At 39.6% G+C, this 21,356-nt stretch overlaps 1 protein-coding gene across 7 annotated transcripts in view; it reads left to right on the top strand.

Moving 5' to 3' along the window:
- Positions 1 to 19,922, top strand: part of ASIP (agouti signaling protein) — a 67,008-nt gene extending 47,086 nt beyond the window's left edge. For 6 of the 7 annotated variants that reach the window (XM_087929158.1, XM_087929161.1, XM_026697320.2 and 3 more), the window contains 2 exons: positions 9,929 to 9,990; positions 10,638 to 11,462. In XM_087929158.1, the coding sequence (XP_087785284.1) occupies positions 9,929 to 9,990; positions 10,638 to 10,814 (239 nt within the window). In that variant the 3' untranslated portion in view covers positions 10,815 to 11,462. Of the gene's footprint in view, positions 1 to 9,928; positions 9,991 to 10,637; positions 11,463 to 15,872 lie in introns of those variants that run through there. The other variant, XM_087929160.1, reaches the window with a different exon arrangement.
- The last annotated feature ends 1,434 nt before the right edge of the window (positions 19,923 to 21,356 follow it).

Raw genomic sequence — 21,356 nt, 5'->3', positions numbered from 1 at the left:
AAAAAGACCTCAATCTCGCACAAGCAGTCGAGGAGGCCTTAGCAGCAGAACTGGCAGCACACTCAGCCACCGAAATCCATGGCCCGACTGCCAAGCTGACATCAATTCCAGTCCACTCCGAGGAGGTGGTAGCAGAGGAATCCCTGAGTGATGAAAACGACGTCCACCGCCTCTCCAACGACAGACGGCCGCAGGTAGGACCCAAACAAGAAAACATCGGTCCACCCAAGCACATCACCCTGTGCCTAGCCTGTGGTGGATCTCATCTGAGGGCCACCTGCAAATTTAAAGGAGCCACCTGCAATAACTGCCATAAAAGGGGGCACATCGCGAGAGTCTGCCAAGCCCCTCAAAGCTCAACACAAAGGCACCCCCCCGTCTCACACTCGGGGCCGCAGAGGCAAGTATTAAACTGTCACACACATCACCGTGCCAAGCACACTTGCCACACTGTTAGTAAAATCTCTCTCTCCGTTTACTTAGAAGGTAAACCGTGCCGCATGGAGGTTGACACAGGGTCAGCGCTCTCAATTATCTCGTGGAACACCCTCAAGAGGCTCCAGCCCAGCCTATCAACTAGCCGGCTCCAGAAGTGCCAGTTTAGCCTGAAGGACTACCAGGGGAGGACCATTCCTGTAATCGGCAGAGGCAAGTTCCTTGTCAGTTTTAAAGCTTTTAAAGGTCACCTACCTCTAGTGGTAGTTAACGGCAATCTCCCTACCTTATTGGGGCTCGATTGGTTTCCCCATCTCGGCCTAGGGCTTACAGGAGTCCATGCTGTCTCAACCTCAGACACTGACTCCTTATTCGCTGATTACTCAGATGTATTCAGCGATGAGCTGGGGTGTTATAACGGTACCCCAATATCGTTCTCAGTCGACCCCCAGGCAGTACCAATCAGGCTAAAACTGCGTAGGGTCCCATTCGCTATTCGGCCAAAACTAGATGCTGAATTGGATAAACTATTAAAACAAGGGGTCATTGAGCCAACAGATTTCGCCAAATGGGAGACGCCCATTGTCACACCCCTCAAAAAAGACGGTAGCCTGAGAATTTGCTCGGACTACAAGACCACAATCAATAAGTTTCTACAAGTTAGCGCTTACCCAGTGCCCGTCATTCAGCATTTATTACACACTTTTGAACCTGGCAGCATTTTTGCCAAATTGGACATGTCTCAAGCGTATCAACAGTTCCCTGTTGATAACCAAACAGCGGAACTCCAGGCCATCGTCACTCACAGGGGTGCTTTCCGATGCAAGCGTCTCCAATTTGGCGTAAGTGTTGCCCCAGGTATCTTTCAATCCCTCATGGAGCGGATTTTACAGGGCCTCCCTGGAGTAGTACCCTACTTCGACGACATCTTAGTCTCGGCCAGGGACAGACCCCAACTCTTCCAGAGAGTTCGAGCAGTGTTAGAGAGGTTCAGACAGCATGGCCTCAAGTTAAAAAAAGAAAAATGCGCCATTGCCACTAGACAGGTGGACTTTCTGGGTTATAAAATTGACGCCTCAGGCATTCACCCCCTGGAGTCCAAGGTTAAGGCAATTCACGAGGCACCCACTCCAACCTCCAAAACTGAACTACAGGCCTTCTTGGGGCTATTAAACTTTTACGCGTCTTTCTTGCCCCATAAAGCATCAGTAGCTGAACCCCTACACAGATTACTGGATAAAAAGTCACCTTGGCACTGGGGGCACAAAGAAGACCATGCTTTTCACGCTGTGAAATCACTACTCACGTCAGAGGCGGTACTTATTCAATTCGACCCCAACCTTCCTTTAGTCCTGGCAGCAGACGCATCCCCCTTTGGAATTGGGGCAGTATTAAGCCACAGGCTTCCCAATGGCGCTGAGGCGCCCATTGCCTTTTCTCCAGGACGCTCTCCGCAACAGGCGTAATTACAGCCAGATCGATAAGGAAGCTCTAGCAGCTGTTGCAGCAGTGAAAAAATTTCACGAATTTCTCTTTGGCCATTTTTTCGAGCTGGTCACAGACCACAAGCCCCTCCTGGGTCTACTAGCCGGAGACAAACAGACCCCTCAAGTCCTTTCCCCTAGGATGACGAGATGGACCCTCTTCCTAGCAGCCTACTCCTACAGACTCTTACACCGGCCAGGTAAAACACTGTCCCACGCTGGCGCTCTCAGCCGCTGTCCCTTGCCGGCTCCAGCTGAAGACCCTGCTCCTGTCCACGCCATTTTCGAGGTAACCCAATTGGACCTCCCCATCACTGCCCTGGACATTGCTGCTAAAACCAAGGCAGACAAAGCGCTCGCCCAGGTGCTCGACTGGGTGAGGAGGGGTGGCCGGGTGGCAATGTGGAAAACAAATTCTCACCTTTCAAGACCCGCATGCAGGAGCTGTCCAGTTTGCAGGGCTGTCTACTGTGGGGCACTCGGTGGTCATCCCGACCTCACTACGTGCCCGGGTCCTGAAGGCGTTGCACGAGGGACACCCTGGCATCGTGAGAATGAAGGCATTAGCACGCAGCTACGTATGGTGGCCAGGCCTCGGCGAGGGCGTTGTCAGTTGGGTAAGTTCCTGCAACATCTGCCAGGAATCCCGTCCGGCTCCTCCCATTGCCACCCCTACTAAATGGGAGCGCCAGCGCTCCGTGGTCCAGAATCCACATCGACCTGGCGGCCCCTTGCATGGGAAAATGTTCCTAGTGGTGTGGACGCCTATTCTAAATGGATTGACGTTGCACAGCTATCCACGACCACCACGCAAGCAATCACCAACGTATTAACACGCCTGTTTGTTACACACGGGCTACCCGACTCCATTGTCTCCGACAATGGCCCACAGTTCGCATCAACCGAGTTCAGCCGTTTCGCTGCCAACCTGGGTATCCGCCACATTTTCACAGCCCCTTTTCATCCTGCCAGTAATGGATTGGCTGAGAGGGCCGTCAGGACCACTAAAGAAGCCCTGGCTAGGTTCAGTAAGGATGACTGGCACCACAAACTCTCGCGTTTCCTGATGAGCCAGCATTCAACTCCATGTTCAGCCACCAACAAGTCCCCGGCTGAGCTCCTGATGGGCAGGCGTCTGAGGACTGTATTGGACAGACTTCACCCACAATACTGCCCTGACTCTCCCCTCGCTTCCACATCGGGGATTAGACATTTTATCTTACAGGAGCCAGTATTCGCGAGGAACTTCGCTGGAGACCCCCTGTGGATCCTGGGCGAGATCGTGGCCATCACCGGGCCAAGGTCGTATTGGGTCAGACTGGAGGACGGCCGGGTCTGGAGAAGGCACCTGGACCAGCTGCGTAGGCGCCTCAGCACCCACACTAGCAGGGACCCAGAATCACAAAGCGACGGGAGGTCTCAGCATCAACCCCACATCCACATCCTTCCCGGCGACCAGTACACACCAACAGTCAGTCCAGAAAGCCTGAGCATGGACAGCGGCGCCCAGACGGTGGACCAGCCCGATCCAGTATACGGGAGCACGTCCCCAGTGGCCAACCCTACGAGTCCCGGGCCTGCCCGAACCGAGGGGCACGTTGGTGACACATACCCGGCTCTGCCTTCCCAGACAGACTCTGAGCGGACAGTCAGCGTTCCAGAGCTGCGCCGTTCCGGGCGCCAACATAAACCTCCTGCCTACCTCAAGGACTATGCGTGTTCGCATCTGGGGGGAAGGGGTGTTATGTCCTGAGGACTCTAGGAGTTCTCACTCAGGTCCATTCACTTTGCGGGGGTGTTCTCCCCTTTACCCATTGGTTGGTTCTCCCCAGCAGCCAGCTATAAAAGCAGGCTGCGGGGTCCAACCAGTTGCTGATCGCTGCGAGCCAGTTCCCGGCTTGGCAAGCACAGTCAGCCCTTTATTGTTATAATAAAGTATTGTTGCACTCATGCTCTGGTTCAGCCTCTCTTTTCCCAAACTTAACAATCAGGTTGGGAGCCATATAGATCTCTGGGAGAATATCAATCCAGTGTTTGCTTTTGAATAGGAAGCTGAGTGCAAACATTGCAATGACACTATATACAGCTTATGGATGCTGTTCTCTCTCACCATAACATAATATGATATATATGATTAAAGTGGCAACTAGGGGCCAGAGGGCTGACCTAGAAAATTGAATGTACTTTATTCAATTTAGGTACAGTCTGACCCTAGGCAGCATACAATAAACCAACGGAATAAAACAGAATATTTATGGAAAAACCCTCCCTCCCTCTCTCTCATTCTCCTTCTCTCTCTCTCTCTCTCCCTCCCTTTTTCTCACTCTCCCTCCCCCTCTCTCCTTCTCTTTCTCTCTCTCTCTCTCTCCCTCCATCTCCCTCCCTCCCACTTTCTCTTTCTCTCTACCTCCCTATCTCTCTCCTTCTCTTTCTCTCTCCCTCCCTCTCTCCTCCTCTTTCTCTCTCTTTCTACCTCTCTGTCCCTCCTCTCTCCTTTTCTATCTCTCCCTCCCTCCCTTCCTCTCCCCTTCTTTTTCTTCCTCCCTCCCTCCCCCCTCTCTCTCACACACACACTTCATAGAATTTCATCATACTTCCAGCATTAATGTATTATTTACAGGTAGTCCTTCATTTACCTTTTGTTTAGTGACCATTTGAAGTTACGCAGCACTGAAAAAAAGTGATTTATGACCATTTTTCACATTTACGACCATTATAGCATTTCCATGGTCTTGTGATCAGATTTTGGATGCTTGGCAACTGCCATGTATTTATGATAGTTGCAGTATCCTAGGGTCATGTACTCACCTTTTGCAATCTTCTGACAGAGTCTACGGGGAAGCCAGATTCACTTAACAAGTGTTACTAACTTAACTGCAATGATTCACTTAATACCTGTGGCAAGAAAGGTGTCAAAATGGGGTAAAATATATTCATATAACAACTGCCTTCTTGGAAACTGAAATTTGGGCCTCAGTTGTAGTTATATAGGTCGAGACTATCTGTATTAAACTATGTATAGAATCTATCTGGGACTTCAAAACAATATTCAACCTTTTTTTTTAAAAAAAAAAGCTTTATTCAGTTTTCCACATTTTTAACATCTCTTTTTAGTGAAGAGCATGATTACAGGTTTCACATATACATACAATTATGACCATAATTACATATTCAATTTTTGTATTCAATTTCTTATCTTAACAATGCTTTTATACATTTTCTATTTTATTATATTATTCCAAATGGTTATCTCATTATTTAATTCCCAAATATTACCTTCATAATTATTATACTTTTAACTGTCACATTTGTATATTCCTCTTAAATTCTGATTAATAACACTCCTTCTATAAATTGGTTTCGCCCCTAAAATATCACTTTAAGTGCGCCACCTCTAAGTTACATATTCATTAATTATCTCTCCTTTTAAATGTCATTAAATATTTAACATGTTATTAACTAAAACATTAGAATTAATAATCCCATTTAAAACTACATAGCATATATAAATCAGATTCTGCATGGTTTTCCCCCTTTTTAATTTCATAATATTTGTTTACAGTTCCAAAAGAGAAGACATATTAATCTATTCATTTAATCCTAAACCCTGATGTTAATTCCATTTCAGCTCTCCTCCTATATCATTGCATTTATTTCAGTATATTTAAAATATTTCATTAAACATATTCCATTATTTGTTACAATTATCTCTATACATAAAGGAAAAGAACATTGAATTTCATTATCAAAAAATAGCAGTTCTATTTTCTATCTTATCAATCTATATGTCCCCATTTCACATCTACAAATATATTTATGTTACCGCCCAGCATCCTGCAGAATCCCCTCTCCAAATATCAATCAGCCAATATCTCTATGTCTAATTAAACTTTTTTTCTCATTTTTTTAGAATTCCCATATTTCTTTATTCCCAAATCTTGTTTCTTATCCCTTCTTTCCCCTAGTATTTTCCCCTTTATTCTTTCACTCCAGTTTTTATCCCCCTCTCTATTTATAACTCCCTTCCGCCCTTCAAATTTCTGCTGATCCTTTTTTGCCTTTTTAAATTTTCCGGCTATTGGCCCCTTCTATGTTTTGCTCCACTTCATCTTCTGTCCTTTGTCTTTGTTGTTCATACTCTGCAATCGCATTTTCAATGAATTTTGAAGCAAAGCCCAGAATTTCACCTCGTTCTTGTAATATTTCTTTCGTGTTTCTAAGTTCCATTTTTAATGCCAGAAGAGATATCGCCATTTTATGGCTTTCTAATTAACAATTTAGTCCAACTAGTGTCTTTAAAGTTAATTTCCAACAGTCAGCTTTTGTTTTCTTCCTCTCAAGTTTTAATCCTCAGCTAATCCAATGCCAAATCTGTATCAGAATCAACAATTAATCCAAGGGCAGAATGTTCCCGTTTCTTTCTTTGTTTCAATGTTTCAATTTTTCAAAGTTTTTGTTTTATTGTATTAATTTTCCTTACAGTTTTAAGAAACAGAGTCTTCAGACAAGTTAGATTTAACCACAATCTTCCAAAAAGGTCAAATCCAATTGATACTAAATTTTCCCTTTAACAATCTATCGTTCAGCTTTATTAGTGCCTATATAGAATCAAAACAACATTCAACTTAAAGAATAATAATACAGTTGCATTTTATTAAACAGTTGCGTTTTATTGCTTGATTTAAAGTCCTTCCTAACTAGCGTTTTGTATCTGTTTAGAATTACTACTGGTCCTGATTTTTTTATTCTCATTTATATTCTCTCTTTAGACAATGACAAAGTTTAACTTTGTCCTGTTACATAGTAATTCAGGTTTCACTCTAAAGATGAATTCGTTAAACAGTAGCAATTCTTTTTCCCATGACATGGCTTGTTTTAAGGATAAAGTTGCGTTCAGAAGAGGAAGTGAAAAATAGAGGAGGAAAGAAATAATGTTGAAAGGAAAAAAGCAGGAACGTCAATTGATTACTTGCTCTGTTACTGTAACTATACTAGCCACATCTTTAACCACTTTTGTCACAGGTGAAGTCAAGGAAAGGGAGAATGTGATACAAACACTTGCAAAATAGTATGGTAACATTTCTTAGCTATATAATGTCCTTCAAAACAAATGAATAGCATACAAGTGAATTCAAAGCCAGCAAGGGTTTATGTGATGAAATTTAGAAGCATCTGAAAATGCTCAGTAGAGAGGAAGCCAACTTGATCGCATAGCATACCTAAGGTGTCTCCCTCCTTAGTCATAAGAAGTCTTCGTGTATCATCAACTGAGCTCTTGTTACGAAGGAACATAAAACATGTGTTTTTCTGCATTACATATAGTTTGAGTTTGACTCACATCTGGTTGTAATAGTAAAAATTTGGAAGTTATGTGGAATGTAAATGTTAAACTAATGCTATAATTCACACTTGGTCATTTTAAAAAACTGGGAAAAATCAGAGTAGTTGGACCGTGTGAGTAAGGCTGTTTTATAGGTGAGAGCAACTAATCTGACAATATTCTATTTAAGAATTTATTGAGGAAAATTAAAGGAGAGGTACAGGGTGATGGTGTATTCAGCTAGAGATTAAAACTTCGTGGACTTTGAAAAAGTTGCTTGATCCATATGTTTGTCTATCTGTCTTAGAATAACACCACTTGTCTGAAATGCTATAGGGCAGTGGTGGCTAACCTTTGGGGGCTCCTGTGCCAAAAATTGTGCATGCGCTTGCGCATGCATGCTCGTGTGCCAGCACCCAGAAGGCAATGTGTGTGCCCCCCACGCCCCTGCACATGCTCATGCAATACCCCGCCCCCTTACCTGCACTGTGTCTCCCAGCTGATTTTTGGCCTGTTTGAGGCCTTTTTCGGCCTCCCTGGCTTGAAGAAAGCCTCTGCAGCCTGAAAAATAGGCCTGTTTCATCACTTCTGGTATTTCTGGAAATACAGTAAGTGATGAAACGGGCCTATTTTTCAGGCTGCAGAGGCTTTCCTCAAGCCAGGAAGGCTGAAAAAGGCCTCAAACCAACTGAAAATCAGATGTGAGGAGTGTGCATGTGCAGTGAGGTAAGTTTGCCTGCGGCTCACATGCCAGCACAAATGGCTTTGCGTGCCACCTGTGGCACATGTGCCATAGGTTCGCCATCACAGCTATACGGTTTCTTGCCTAAGCAGGGGGTTGGACCAGAAGACCTCCAAGGTCCCTTCTAACTCTGTTATTCTATTCTAGCTATTAATAGGCAGTGAAAAATTAATGGAAGAGAATATTAAAGGCTTGAATCAGCCTGTAGGCATTCCAACTTATCAAGAGAACATTTTATTTTGTACTTTAAATAAGAGTTTACGCTGCTTTCCAGTTCTTGAGATTTTCTCTCTGCTATCAGATAACAAGGCTCTGTGGTACTAGTCACTAATTGCCCTTTCTGGGGGGGAGGAAGAACGGCTTCCTCCATGTTTATAATTTTTATTTATTCAATTTAATTTATTTAAATTTCAATGATTCAAATTTATTTAATTTTAATTTTGGTTTATTCGTTTTGTCAGAAGAATAATTTGGGGTTTCAATTCAAGCAGTGGTTGCACAAGAACAAATAAAAATGAAGTCCAGACTGCTGTGAGGAAGGAATAAATATTTAGTCCTAAAAACAGTTTATTTTTAGGGGCAGTCTTCAGAGTGGAGAGGAATTAAAGAGTGTGCCTCACACACACACACCTTCTTTTTTTTCTCAGCCTCCAGCTTTTACCTGAAGGCTGGTAAACACAAATAAAGTGAAGAAATAGAAAGAAATATATTGCCTATGGGTTATTTTCATAGATCTTCAAAATAGCATACTTAAGTCATCTTTTTAACTTTCCTTACTTTAAACATAAAATTACAGTATGTATACATACACAATGACAGCAAAATAGTCTCTTTCAATTTAAACTTATAGAAATATTTGTATTACTCAATAACAATTTAATTTTTCCAGAAAATAGTTCTTTAAAGGCTTTTTTATTTATTTTATTACAATTGAAAGTACCTTTGTTTTGCCAAATTAAATTCAATTACTCATCGCATCCCACATCTTAGTCCATTTTTTTTACTTAAATCCTGTGTATTTTCATTCCTGCCTAAAACAGGTGGTGCACTAGCCTAAATCCAAGTGTCCAGCAACCTTCCTAATGGATAGGATAGGGAAACATGCAAATCCAAAGTTCTGTTTTCCTTGTCCCTGACTAACGTGTGGGTCCTATCAGTTTGGGGAGTACATGTGCACCCAGGAGACCTCTGAAGTGAGGTATGTAACATAGCCATTCAGTTTTCAAGCCTTTCGCTTGGGAGAGCTGCTATATTTGCAGCAGAATGGGCACCACCTCCCACCCAACAGTTTTTTTGAGTTGAACTCCTCACTCAGGAAGACCTTTTTATTTAAAATGTACAGGTCTCTCCATATCTATCTATATCTACTGGTATATCTATATCATCTATGTCTGTCTGTCTGTGTCTGTCAGTCTGTCTGTCTGTCTTCACAGCCAGGTGAAGCTCACAAGAGTTTGGGGTAGTTGGGAAAGGCACAGAGCATAAAATCAAACGGTAGTGGAAAAGAAAAAAGGAAAAACTCACACATGTGCACATACAATTCACTCACTCAGTCACTCCCTGGCACAAAATATTTTTTTCACTACACTCTTTGACCATCCAGATACTGACACAACTTCGCAACTAACAGCTACAACAAAATACTTATCCTTATTTCATTCAATTTTCAAGGCCCCAAGACCAGCAATGAGATTTGGGGCCATTTACGGTACATAAGCTGGAAGTAAAATGCAATTGTGATTTCTTTCAAGCAGAAGCAAAAGTATTTTATTTCTACTTTACTACTCCAAAAACAATAGAGAGAGATTCATCTTATATAGATGAAATGCATGGGTTGGTCACTACAATTGAAATGTCCTATCCAAGTTTTCTATATTGTCCTACCTGTTGCAGTTAAAAATGCAGAATATGCAAGTTTCTGAATTCTTTCTCTTTCCCCCGCTAAAGATTTAACCAAAACTTCCTTGAAGCTAAGCAGGAAAGAAGCTGAGAGAAAAAAATCTATGAAGGTAGGTGATTATTCTTAACATATTTATAAAGATAAATAAGCTACCAATTTATATTCTTTTCTGGACTGACATAACTTCCTTATATAGTTTGGGGAATTATACTTTGCTGAGTTCATTACAAATTTGGGCTTGGAAACAAAAGGTGATGGGAGAGTTAAGGGTTTAAGATTGGATATCATAGATAAATAACAAACAATATTTTGATTCTTATGTGAAGTATGAAGAAGACACCTGGTTTGACCAGCGATCAATGGCTAAATTTCCATATAACAACTCAATACCCATCACCTTCTCAAGCACTTGTCTATACTTTAAATCTGCAGCTGGATAAAATACAATCAAAAACTCCATAAAATAAAGTAGCTTAAAATGTGCTCAAAATGAAACACACATATTTACCTCAGTTAGAGCAACTGAAGTAAGACTCACTTAGAGTAAGGGTCTTCAAACTTGGCAAGTTTAAGACTTGTGGACTTCAACTCCCAGAATTCCTGACTGGAGGAACATGACTAGAGGAGGAGTTCTGGGAGTTGAAGTCTTAAAGCTGTCAAGTTTGAAGACCCCTGACTCTTAGGCAGCAAAAGCTTCTGAAACACTTTTCAAAAGCTTTATTTGTATGTTTTGCTTTTTTTTCCCTCTCTCCTCAGAGAATGGGGCAACCCAAAAAACCTTCTCGACCCAAACCATCTCCCCCTCCGAACTGTGTCGCTACTTGGGCGAGCTGCAAGCCACCATCTCCTCCATGCTGTGACTTCTGTGCTTTCTGCCACTGCCGACTTTTTCAGACAGTCTGCTACTGCCGCATGGGAAATCCAAACTGCTAAATCAAAGTCAAGAATGCTTTCAGTATCTCAGTATATCTTCCAGACTGGTTGCCTTGTATCTAGTTTCCAAAGAGGCCAAGAGCCTTGTCTTCTTCCAAGCACCACATTCCTTGTGGGATCTATCTCAAAGGGTAATGCTATCAAAAACAAGCTAGTTCCTGCCATGGTGATGATGGTAGAGAAGGGGTGAAATGGGAGAAAGCTGACCACTTGAAAAGGGAAGGGAAGGTGAGAGAATGAAAGTTACACATTAAAAATACATTAGAAGTAGACCTCGAGTTATGACCACAATTGAGCCCAAAATTTATTTATTTATTTTTTTGTAAAAATTTTATTTGAGTTTTCACAAAACATATATACAAATTTTTTTTTTTTGAGAATAGCATGGTCCCAGGTTATCACTTCTCCATATAGACACAAACTCAATTTCATATTCATTTTTGTGTTCTATTCCATATCTTATTACTATTTTAACATTTTCTCAATAATTTTTCCCTTCCCTAAGTTTTCTCAACCTTGCTTTTAATTATCTCATTCCTTTCTAAATTCATATATCTTTTTCTAAGTTTCAATGTCTTTCCAATCATTATATTTATACTTTTGTCTGTCCTATTTCAATTTCATATTTTCTTTTCTCATTAAACAAAATTTTCCCTTGTAGTTACTGATTGGAGTATGATACCTTTGTATCTTTTAATTTTTGTTCATTCAATTCTTATTTAAGCTTCAGTTTATGCCCTTACAATTATAGCATTCAATATAACACATAACTTCCAGTCGAATTCTGCTTGATACATTCTTAAAATACACACTAAGTTCTTAAAGAGAATATATATATATATATATATATATATATATATATATATATACACATATATATACACACATATATATATATATATATATATATATATATATTCTGAGGTTCTCGTGGGTATTTGTATGTGGTTCTTTGGTTATTCGGGTTTTCTCCCACGTATGATTGGAAGTATCTAGGCAACATTTCGATTAAGTCTCATTCACCATCTTCAGGCTTGTGTCTTTGGCTCTGTGCTTCTCAGAGTGATATGAGCTTGCTTCTTCCTTTTAACTGCTTCTTCCTTTTAACTGCTAGTGTGGGTATGACTTGATTGGGTGGGGGTTTGGCTGTGTTCTGATTGATTGGGGGGTTGGCCGTGTTCTGATTGGCTGGAGGCGTGTTCTGTTCAGGTGGGGGCTTGGTTGTGCTCAGGTTAGTCTTAGTTGCTGGGGTATTTGAGTTGGTGAGCTGTGATCCTGCTGTTTGGCTTCGAGTTCGTGGTCATGCTGCATCTTCATGGCGGGTGTCAGTTTGCTTCATGTATGGCTCGGAGGGGTTTGAAGTGGGTAGTGATGCAGCTGCAGTGCAGCTTTTGGTCCATGGCCGTGTCTCATCTTCTGTGTGGGTGTGAGTCTGCTTTCTGCGTGGAAGTGTGGTGGTGGCATCTTGTGTGGCCCTCATGGGTGTGGGTCTGGTGTCATGAGGGCCACACAAGATGCCACCACCACACTTCCATGCAGAAAGCAGACTCACACCCACACAGAAGATGAGACACGACCACGGACCAGAAGCCGCACTGCAGCTGCATCACTACCCACTTCAAACCCCTCCGAGCCATACATGAAGCAAACTGACACCCACCATGAAGATGCAGCATGACCACGACTTGAAGCCAAACAGCAGGATCACAGCTCACCAGCTCAAATCCCCAGCAACTAAGACTAACCTGAGCACAACCAAGCCCCACCTGAACAGAACATGCCTCCAGCCAATCAGAACACAGCCAACCCCCAACCAATCAGAACACAGCAGCCCCACCCAATCAAGTCACACCCCACTAGCAGTTAAAGGAAGAAGCAGCTGCAAGCTCACATCACTCTGAGAAGCACAGAGCTGAAGACACAAGCCTGAAGATGATGAATGAGACTTCATCGAAATGTTGCCTAGATACTTCCAATCTTCGCGAGAGAAAACCTGAATAACCAAAGATCCACATACTAATATCCGAGAACCTCAGAATATGAATATATATATATATATATATATATATATATATATATATATATATATATATATATACATACATACATACACACACACACACACACACACACACACACACACACACACACATATATATATATATATATATATATATATATATATATATATATATATATGGCATTCAGCTTTGTTCGGGTATTTTCCCACGTCATTGTAGTTGTGCTTTTAAAATTGTAGCAACATTTCAGCAGAATCTCATCTGCCATCATCAGGCTTCTGTAATATATATATAAACAATAATAAATAAAATACTTATTCTATTCCAATTCAGCTCTATCATTAATGTTAGTTATAATCTGTAACATCTTTAACATTTCTTTTCAATGGGATATCATACTTCCTTAGGAATACTTATAATATTTCCATAATTTTTTCATATTTCTTTCATCTCCGCTTAAATTTTTATCTCATTAATAATAATTAAAATGTTCTGATCCTTTCCTAATTTCATTCTCTCATTCTCTTTATTTCATTTATTTATTAACAAACATTCCATTACATTACATTGAGTATTTTATCTATCATTTTAATCACACTTGTTTCATATTTTCTAAGTTCATTTCTATTTCTAATATAACAATACTATCTTATGTACCCTTGCAGAATCCCTCTTTCAATTAAGTTTTCACCCATTATCTCTATGTCTTCTAAATAGGTGTATACCTTTAATCCTTGTACGTTTTCCCTGTTTCTCTATATCCTGTCTTTTATAACTTCTTTTCCTTTTCCTTTCCCTTTCCCCCTCTTCTTCTCCCTCCCCTTTTTGACCCCTTGTCTCTCTAATTCTAATTCTCTCTTCTGTAATCCTCTCTTCTGTTTCTTCCTAATATTGTAATTACTTTTCAAACTATTCTTTTTTTTGGTTGTTTTTTCAGATCTTAAATTTTTCACTCTCTTTCGCCCCTTTCCTTTCTTTTCCCCACATAGAATTACTTGGTCATTGAAGACGGCTTCTTCTTTGTCTCGCCCTTCTTGTTCTACAGGTGTTTGTTGTTGTTTCTCATAGTTCAGGATCTCCATTTCTATATGAAGCCAAAAAAACCTCTTCCTTCTTGTGCATCTTCTTTCTGTTTTTTAAGTTCCATTTTCAGTTCTTCCAAGAGTGATACTATTTTAAAAAAAATTAAACAACCACCCGATTGATTTTAGTCCTTTAGATCCAATAACCAAAAATCACCAAGTAATCCAAATAATCCAAAGCTGTTTCTTCTTGCTTCTTTTTTCCACTTTCTCTTTCTGGGGTTCTATTATCTTGTTACAAAGTTTCAGTTACCTTTTAGGAATCTTGTTAACATTTCACTGTTAATTCCTTTTACTTCCAGGTGGTCTCCTCCATTTTTCCAGATCCCACCCTTTTGTTTTTTTCTTTTTCTCTCCTTTCCTTCTTTTAAAATTTTTTGAAAATCCAAAAGTCTTTATTATCCCTTTGACATTTTATTTTCAGCTTAAATGCCTGTTAATGTCAAAGTGGATTTTTGTCAGTTTCTTACTTAAATCTCTTAGTTGTCAATATGGGGAAGGAAAGAAAAAAAACCAAATCCTTTCCCTTCCCTCTCTCATTCGCCGCTTCAAAATCTTCTTTGGGAGCAATTTTATTCTTTATAGTTCAAATTCCAGGGTACCTTATGTTGTTGCTTTTTCAGTTCGACCTGGTCAGCTAAAACATTCTCTTCTTATCTTCCTCCTGCACATTCTTTTCTGGTCGAGTTCTTTGAGGTGGTCATTTCTGACCACCGCTGCAACTGCCTTTGAGCCCAAAATTTATGTTGCTAAGTGAAACATTTGATAAATGAATTTTGTCCCATTTTACTGCTTCTCTTGCTACAGTTCTTAAGTAAGTAATTGTTAAGTTAGTAATATGGTTGTTAAGTGAATCTGGCTTCCCCATTGACTTTGATTGTCAGAAGGTCACAAAAGCTGATCATACTTGCCAAGCATCGGAATTTTGATCATGTGACCATGGGGATGCTGCAAGGGTCATAAGTGTGAAAAATGGTCATAAGCCACTTTTTTCAGTGCCATTGTAACTTTGAATGGTCACTAAACGAACTGTTGTAAGTCAAGAACTACCGATGTTTTCCTTCTAAAGAATTGCATTTATTGCACTTCAGATGTGTAAAAATACGAATGAAAAACAGGGGCTGCAATAAAAGGTGTACTCCAGGACAATAACCATGGGAATTTCTAGCATAAATGAGACAGATGAAAACAAGTTATTGTTCAGTGATTTATAGTTAGCTTTCTGTAACGGGGTCTGGTAACATTTATCATTCCAGGTCAGTGGTGGGATTCAATTTTTTTTACTACCAGTTCTGTAGGCATGACTTGGTGGGGGTGGCATGGCTTGGTGTGCATGGCAGGGGAAGGTTAGTGCAAAATCCCCATCCCCCCCCTCTCCTGGGGGAAGGTTAGTGCAAAATCCCCATCCCCCCCCACTCCTGGGGGAAGGTTAGTGCAAAATCCCCATTCCCTCCCCTGCTTTCTAGTTCTATTCTCCTATGCAGGGCAACAAAAGAAGACCCAGCCCATCAGCTGGGACTTGGGAGGCAGAGAAGAGATGGGTCTGGGACCAGTCAGAGATGGTATTTGCTGGTTCTCCAAACTACTCAAAATTTCCACTACCGGTTCTCCAGAACTGGTCAGAACCTGCTGAATACCACCTCTTTTCCAGGTGTTGCTTAATGATTGGACCCAATCATTGATGGGTTAATAGGAACTATGATTAACAATCAGTCTTTGAGGACTGCAGATGTCCCATCTCCATAAAACCTAGGAAGAACAGAGAAGAGGTGATAGAAAAGACAAGCAAAAGCAAAACAAAGAAAGCAAAAAGAAAATATTTTAGCTTTGGTTGTATCTCTCACTGGTGGTGGTTAGTCCTTAATAGATATTAAAGAAAAAAGGGAGCAGGGAACCAGTTTCAGCCAAGGGATTCATTCACTTCTCTAATATTTTTTTCTTTAATATCTATTAAGGACTAACCACCACCAGTGACGGATACAACCAAAGCTAAAATATTTTCTTTTTGCTTTCTTTGTTTTGCTTTTGCTTGTCTTTTCTATCACCTCTTCTCTGTTCTTCCTAGGTCTACTCTATACAAATCATGCTGCTTTCATTCTCTTCTCTGGAGAGAGCAATATGAGTGCAGGAATCCAACACAGAAGCAAAACATATGGTAATAGAAAGAGAGAATGATGCTTCTGTGTATAGTCATTATACTTAGATTTCATGCAATTTGGTGAGAAAAAGGGGATTTTAATCCTAGATTTACCCAGAGGGAAAATAATTATGAAATAGGGGGAATGAAAGCATGAGCAGTATCAAGGAAAGTTGGAATGGAACTTAGTAATTAGCTAGCAAACCAAGCAGAAAGGGTTGGCAAATTATACTGTGTTCCATGGATCAGAAATTTACCATTATATCCATAATTATAAAACATGCTCTTCCATTTCTTTAAAAAAAAATCAAGATAATAACTTTAACAAAACTATTCTCCATCTTCAGTTTTAAACTGGCCTATGTTTCAAATCAGCAGTTTTGATTATATTAGTGTAAAACTCCCTTTTAGAACCCTGTAATCCCTTAATTCAGAGTACAACTGGGGTAACTGGATGGAATTGAACATTTACTGGTTGGATACCCTTCCAGAAACCAGGTAGAATTTTCAGCAGATTTTTTTTTTCTTTGCACCCTGGAAGAGAAACATCTGCCACTACCTAAGACTGAACTCTCAACCTTCCGAGTGGGAGGTAAGGAATAACATGGACACATTTTCATCACTATTATTGATTTTTAAGTCGTAAAACAGTATAATGTAGCTTATACCATCCTTATCTCTACAGATATTAAAGTAGCATTTTCTTTCTACAATCCAAGGACATTCTCAAGATGCATATATATAATCTATTAAGATTTGTTACTTATTATCTTTGAAGGAAGTCCACTGACTACAGTTACTTGAAGTAGATATAGCATACAGACCTGAAATGGGAATAGGGTATTTCATGCTAGTACAATTTATTGCCAAATCACTGATGAAAGCACTTCATTTTAGCAGTGAAGAAAGGCTGATCAAGTTGAAAGAAACCATTTGGTCAATTCTCCAATCCTCTATTCAGTGCAGAAATATAAATAAAAGTATTCCTATCTGACGGCTATCCCTCATTTACCAGACGATGTGAAATGATGTCACCTCCTTAGCAACTCATTTAATTGCTGAACGTCTATTATGTTTATGAAGTTTTGCCTTTATATAATTCAAGTTGATTAGACTAGAAGTGGTACGTGAGAAAAGCTAGAGTCCATATTTACATTTTTTCCAGGCAAATTAATGTACAAAAATATTAATGTTATTTTTATCATGAATAAACAATATTGATATGAAAGTTGTGATGCTTTGTTGAGGTTTGGGGGGGCATGGCAGTCATTAAACATTTCCTTAATTTGCTTTTTCACACCTTTAACTTATTTTTTTATTTTAGATACAAATATTAACACTACACAGTTAGAAATATGGTAGTAGAGAATGTATGTACCTTAAATTAAACTGTTGCTTTCTTGTTCCCTAAGCTTGGTGTTTTTCTGCAGACATTGCATTGCAATGAGAAATACTAAGATTCCAATAAGAAAGGATGTATTATAATCAGAGGTGGTATTCAGCCAGTTCTGACCGTTTCTGGAGAACCACTAGTGGAAATTTTGAGTAGTTCGGAGAACCAGTAAATATCATCTCTGGTTGGCCCCTCCCCATCTATTTGCTGCCTCTCAAGTCCCAGCTGATCGGCTGGGTCTTCTATTGTTGCTCTGCATAGGAGAATGGAGCTGGAAAGCAGGTTGGTGAGGTGGGGAGAGAATGGGAACTTTACAGTATCCTTCCCCTGAAGTGGGGTGCATATGGAGAATTTACAGTATCCTTCCCCTGCCACGTCCACCAAGCCATGCCTACCAAGCCATACCATAGCCACCAAGCCACGCCCACAGAACCAGCAGTAGTAAAATTGAATACCACCACTGATCTAATATATGACTAATTCATAACCACCTTTTTTAAACCTTCCATTTCAAAATGATTATTGGGTGGAAAGGATGTGGAAAGTAAAGGCCAAAGTGGTCCCAGGAGGGGTACCCTCAGGGCTGTGACTCCTAAGATGGGAGACTGGCTCCAAAAGATGCTAGGAACAACATCAGAACTTTCTTTCCAGAAGGATTCAATGCTAGGAACAGTTAAGATACCATGCAGAACCCTCAAATTTCCAAGGTTCTTGCAGAGGACCTGAGACTGAGAAAAACACAGGCCACCCATCTAACTGTTTTAAACTAACTTGAACAGAATTCGCCACAATACTAGTAATGCTAGTACTGAAATCAGAAAGTAGAAGCTTTATATAATCAGAATTTGTTCTTCCTGGCTACAATCTTCATATAATAAGAGAATTGTTATGTCCCTGTAGATATTGCATTATAGCAATATATAGACAATGATCTCAATATTTTTTGAAGTAAAAGTGTGAATTTGTGCAAACAAAAGGATTTTGAGGTATCTTCTCTTTAGGAATGCTGATGATAAAAGAATTCCTCAGCTGGGTGAAAATATCTCTTAATTGATGATGAATTTTTAGCAAAGTGAATAAAATATTTTCAAATTAGATGAAAAGAAGTGTTACACTTAATATTACACATTTTTTCATTAAAATTATTTCTAATAATTGGGAGGACTAAACAAAAACCAGTGGTTAAAACATCAGTTTAGAAATTGGAAGACCATGAGTTCTAGTCCTATCTTAGGCATGAAAGCCAGCTGGATGACTTTGAACCATTCACTCTCTCTCGGTCTGCGATGTCAAGCTTGGGAAACAAGCCAATTCCTTTTGCAATTAATGGATCAATGCTCTGTGATGAGTGTTGCCCTTGCTCTGGGTAGTTTCATAAATACTATATAGCAATAGCACTTATATACCACTTCACAATGCTTTACAGCCCTCTCTAAGCAGTTTTACAGAGTCAGCATATTGCCCCCAACAATCTGAGTCCTCATTTTACTGACTTCAGAAGAATGGAAGGCTGAATCAACCTTGAGCCTTTGAACTGCCAAACTGCTGGCAGCCAGCAGTCAGCAGAAGTCACCTGCAGTACTGCATTGCAACCATTGCACCATCATGGGTCTTATGCCAGTATATTCCAATGTTGTCACATGCCTTCCCACAAACTTTGATATCTTTCTCAATTTTTCTGTTAAAAATGGGTTATGATATCATTGATGTATTAAATTCTGGATGAGATGGGTGGCATATAAATTCAACCAACCAACCAACAAATAAAATTCCATGACTGTTCCCTAATACTTTTAGAGACAAGTCTAATGTTTTATGCCATTAGGAAGAGCTCTACTTTTTATGTCTAAGATTTTTCATAACTTTATATAAATATTTTAAAATCTGTATTTGAGAATCCCTTAATAATCCGCTATACATTTTTGACACTGCCTCTTTGGTATTCTTTCTATATTAAGATGTTTAGCTGCTACTGCCACAATGTTTGAGTTATTCTGTAATCTTAGTAAAAGGAACTTCAGTAGTCTATAACATAGGAAAGATGGTGGGTAACATGATTTGATTTAATAATTTAACTTAAAAGATCATTTCCAGAATGTACTTAGAAATTTAATTCCTAAATTCTATTTTACTTGCATCTTGAATCAAAGTAGGCATTCTAATATATCAAAGTCCTTGTATACATCTGCAGCAAATCAGCAAATATTTGTTTTGGGTTTTTTTATTCCATCATGTTAAGAAGCTTTCTAACTGGAGCCAAAGTTCAATCTGGGCTTGATGAATCCATATTGATTTAAATTATTGCAGTACTAATTAAAGCTATTAGAAAATATTAATGTTGATATTTTAGCATGTTGGTTCAGTATTGAAACATGCCTATAATTTGAAACATTCATCAGAACCTTCCAATCGTTGGAGATGGCTACTATTCAAGATTTGAATTCTCTTTTGGAAGAGTATTATAATAATGGGATAAATACAGTACTGTTTAATATTTTTTTAGCTTTAAATTTAATACTTTTAAGTTGTTCTCATTGAAAATAAAAACAAAACAACCAAGCTGAGAGAGCACCAAGGATCTCACTGTTTACTTCTTGCTTAATTGCTTGTTATTACACAATTATTTTTTATTGAGCAGGGATGATCTAGTATGTGGGCTAGAAATACAGATAGGTTTAAAAAGAGATCTGACATTGTTCTTTTTAGATAACTTTAATAGAATAATTGGATTCAAGTTCAAACTGAATTTTGTGGTCCAACCTGACCTGGAAGTTGTAGAACTTGCTAGACTTTGTCCTTGAGTTTTTCCACATGTGGTTCCTGTCTATTATTCAAAATTTCTAAGCAAACTGCTTAGAAAGATTCCAGAAACCCTTGAGATTTTTCTGTGTAACCTTTCTTTGCATTGTAGCTGTTGTTCACAAAGCAAAACAATATAAGGTTCCTTTTTGAAAGGTTCAGCCATTTAAGATGTCAAACGCATAATCAATTTTTACATACATAGTTTGATAAATAAGTGAAACATTCAGGCTATACATCTTCTGTTCATCATAATAATAATTACATGAGTCCAAGAACAAGCAACTGATTCAGCAACTGCCATTGTTTTTTTGTTGCAATGCATTTATTGTTGAACACATGAAGGAGAATTGAACTAAATAAAGTGACCTTGACTAGGGCAGAGCCAACTATGTCATGGTCACATCATGCTAATTGTATAGAAGAACTGTGAATAACAAAACAGCTAATGTGCCATTTTATTCAATCAAATATTTCCAAACCGAGAAAAGTAACGATTACACGAACCTTACCATAAAAGTTCTAAATCCCTTCATTAGAATACTCAAGACATTCATCAGTATTATTAAGTATTCAACTTTTTCCATACAATGTACTGCAATGTGTGGTGGTCTCTCATGAAAAGAAGACACTTCGCAAAGTTGTCTTGGGATGAGAGCGCAGAAAGAACTCCGAAACCCTCTTTTATTAGAAGCAATCTTTGTTAACGTAGCAATTTTGTTAACGTCCTATCACAAACGCATTACATCACACAACATGCACTGATCATTCGCATAAAGCATACAAGGCTGCAGAGGTTAAGTTTGCTACAGTTCTGGTTAAAAAATGGCAACAATTTGTCCTTGCTCCGTGTTCCAGCCAACTACCAGAAGGCTCTGTTGTCCTAGCACGTACACAAAGAACAAAGAATCATAGTTCCCACATCTCCCCTGTTTTTCCTTTTTAAGAGACAGGGAGTGTTTTAGTCCCAACAACAGTCTTTGTCAGGCCCGTAGGCAAGAGTGCTGTGCATGCTGATGTTATCCACGGCATTCGTGACTTCTTCAACCATCACAAACATCTTGTCCTCGTCTGGGTTGTCACAGGTTGGCTCTCCTATCTCATCTTCGG

This window comes from Pseudonaja textilis, chromosome 3 (genome assembly GCF_049901715.1).
Source record: "Pseudonaja textilis isolate UNSWEBS1 chromosome 3, rPseTex1.2, whole genome shotgun sequence".
NCBI classification, from domain to species: Eukaryota; Metazoa; Chordata; class Lepidosauria; order Squamata; family Elapidae; genus Pseudonaja; species Pseudonaja textilis.
This window is presented reverse-complemented; position numbering and strand designations above follow the sequence as displayed.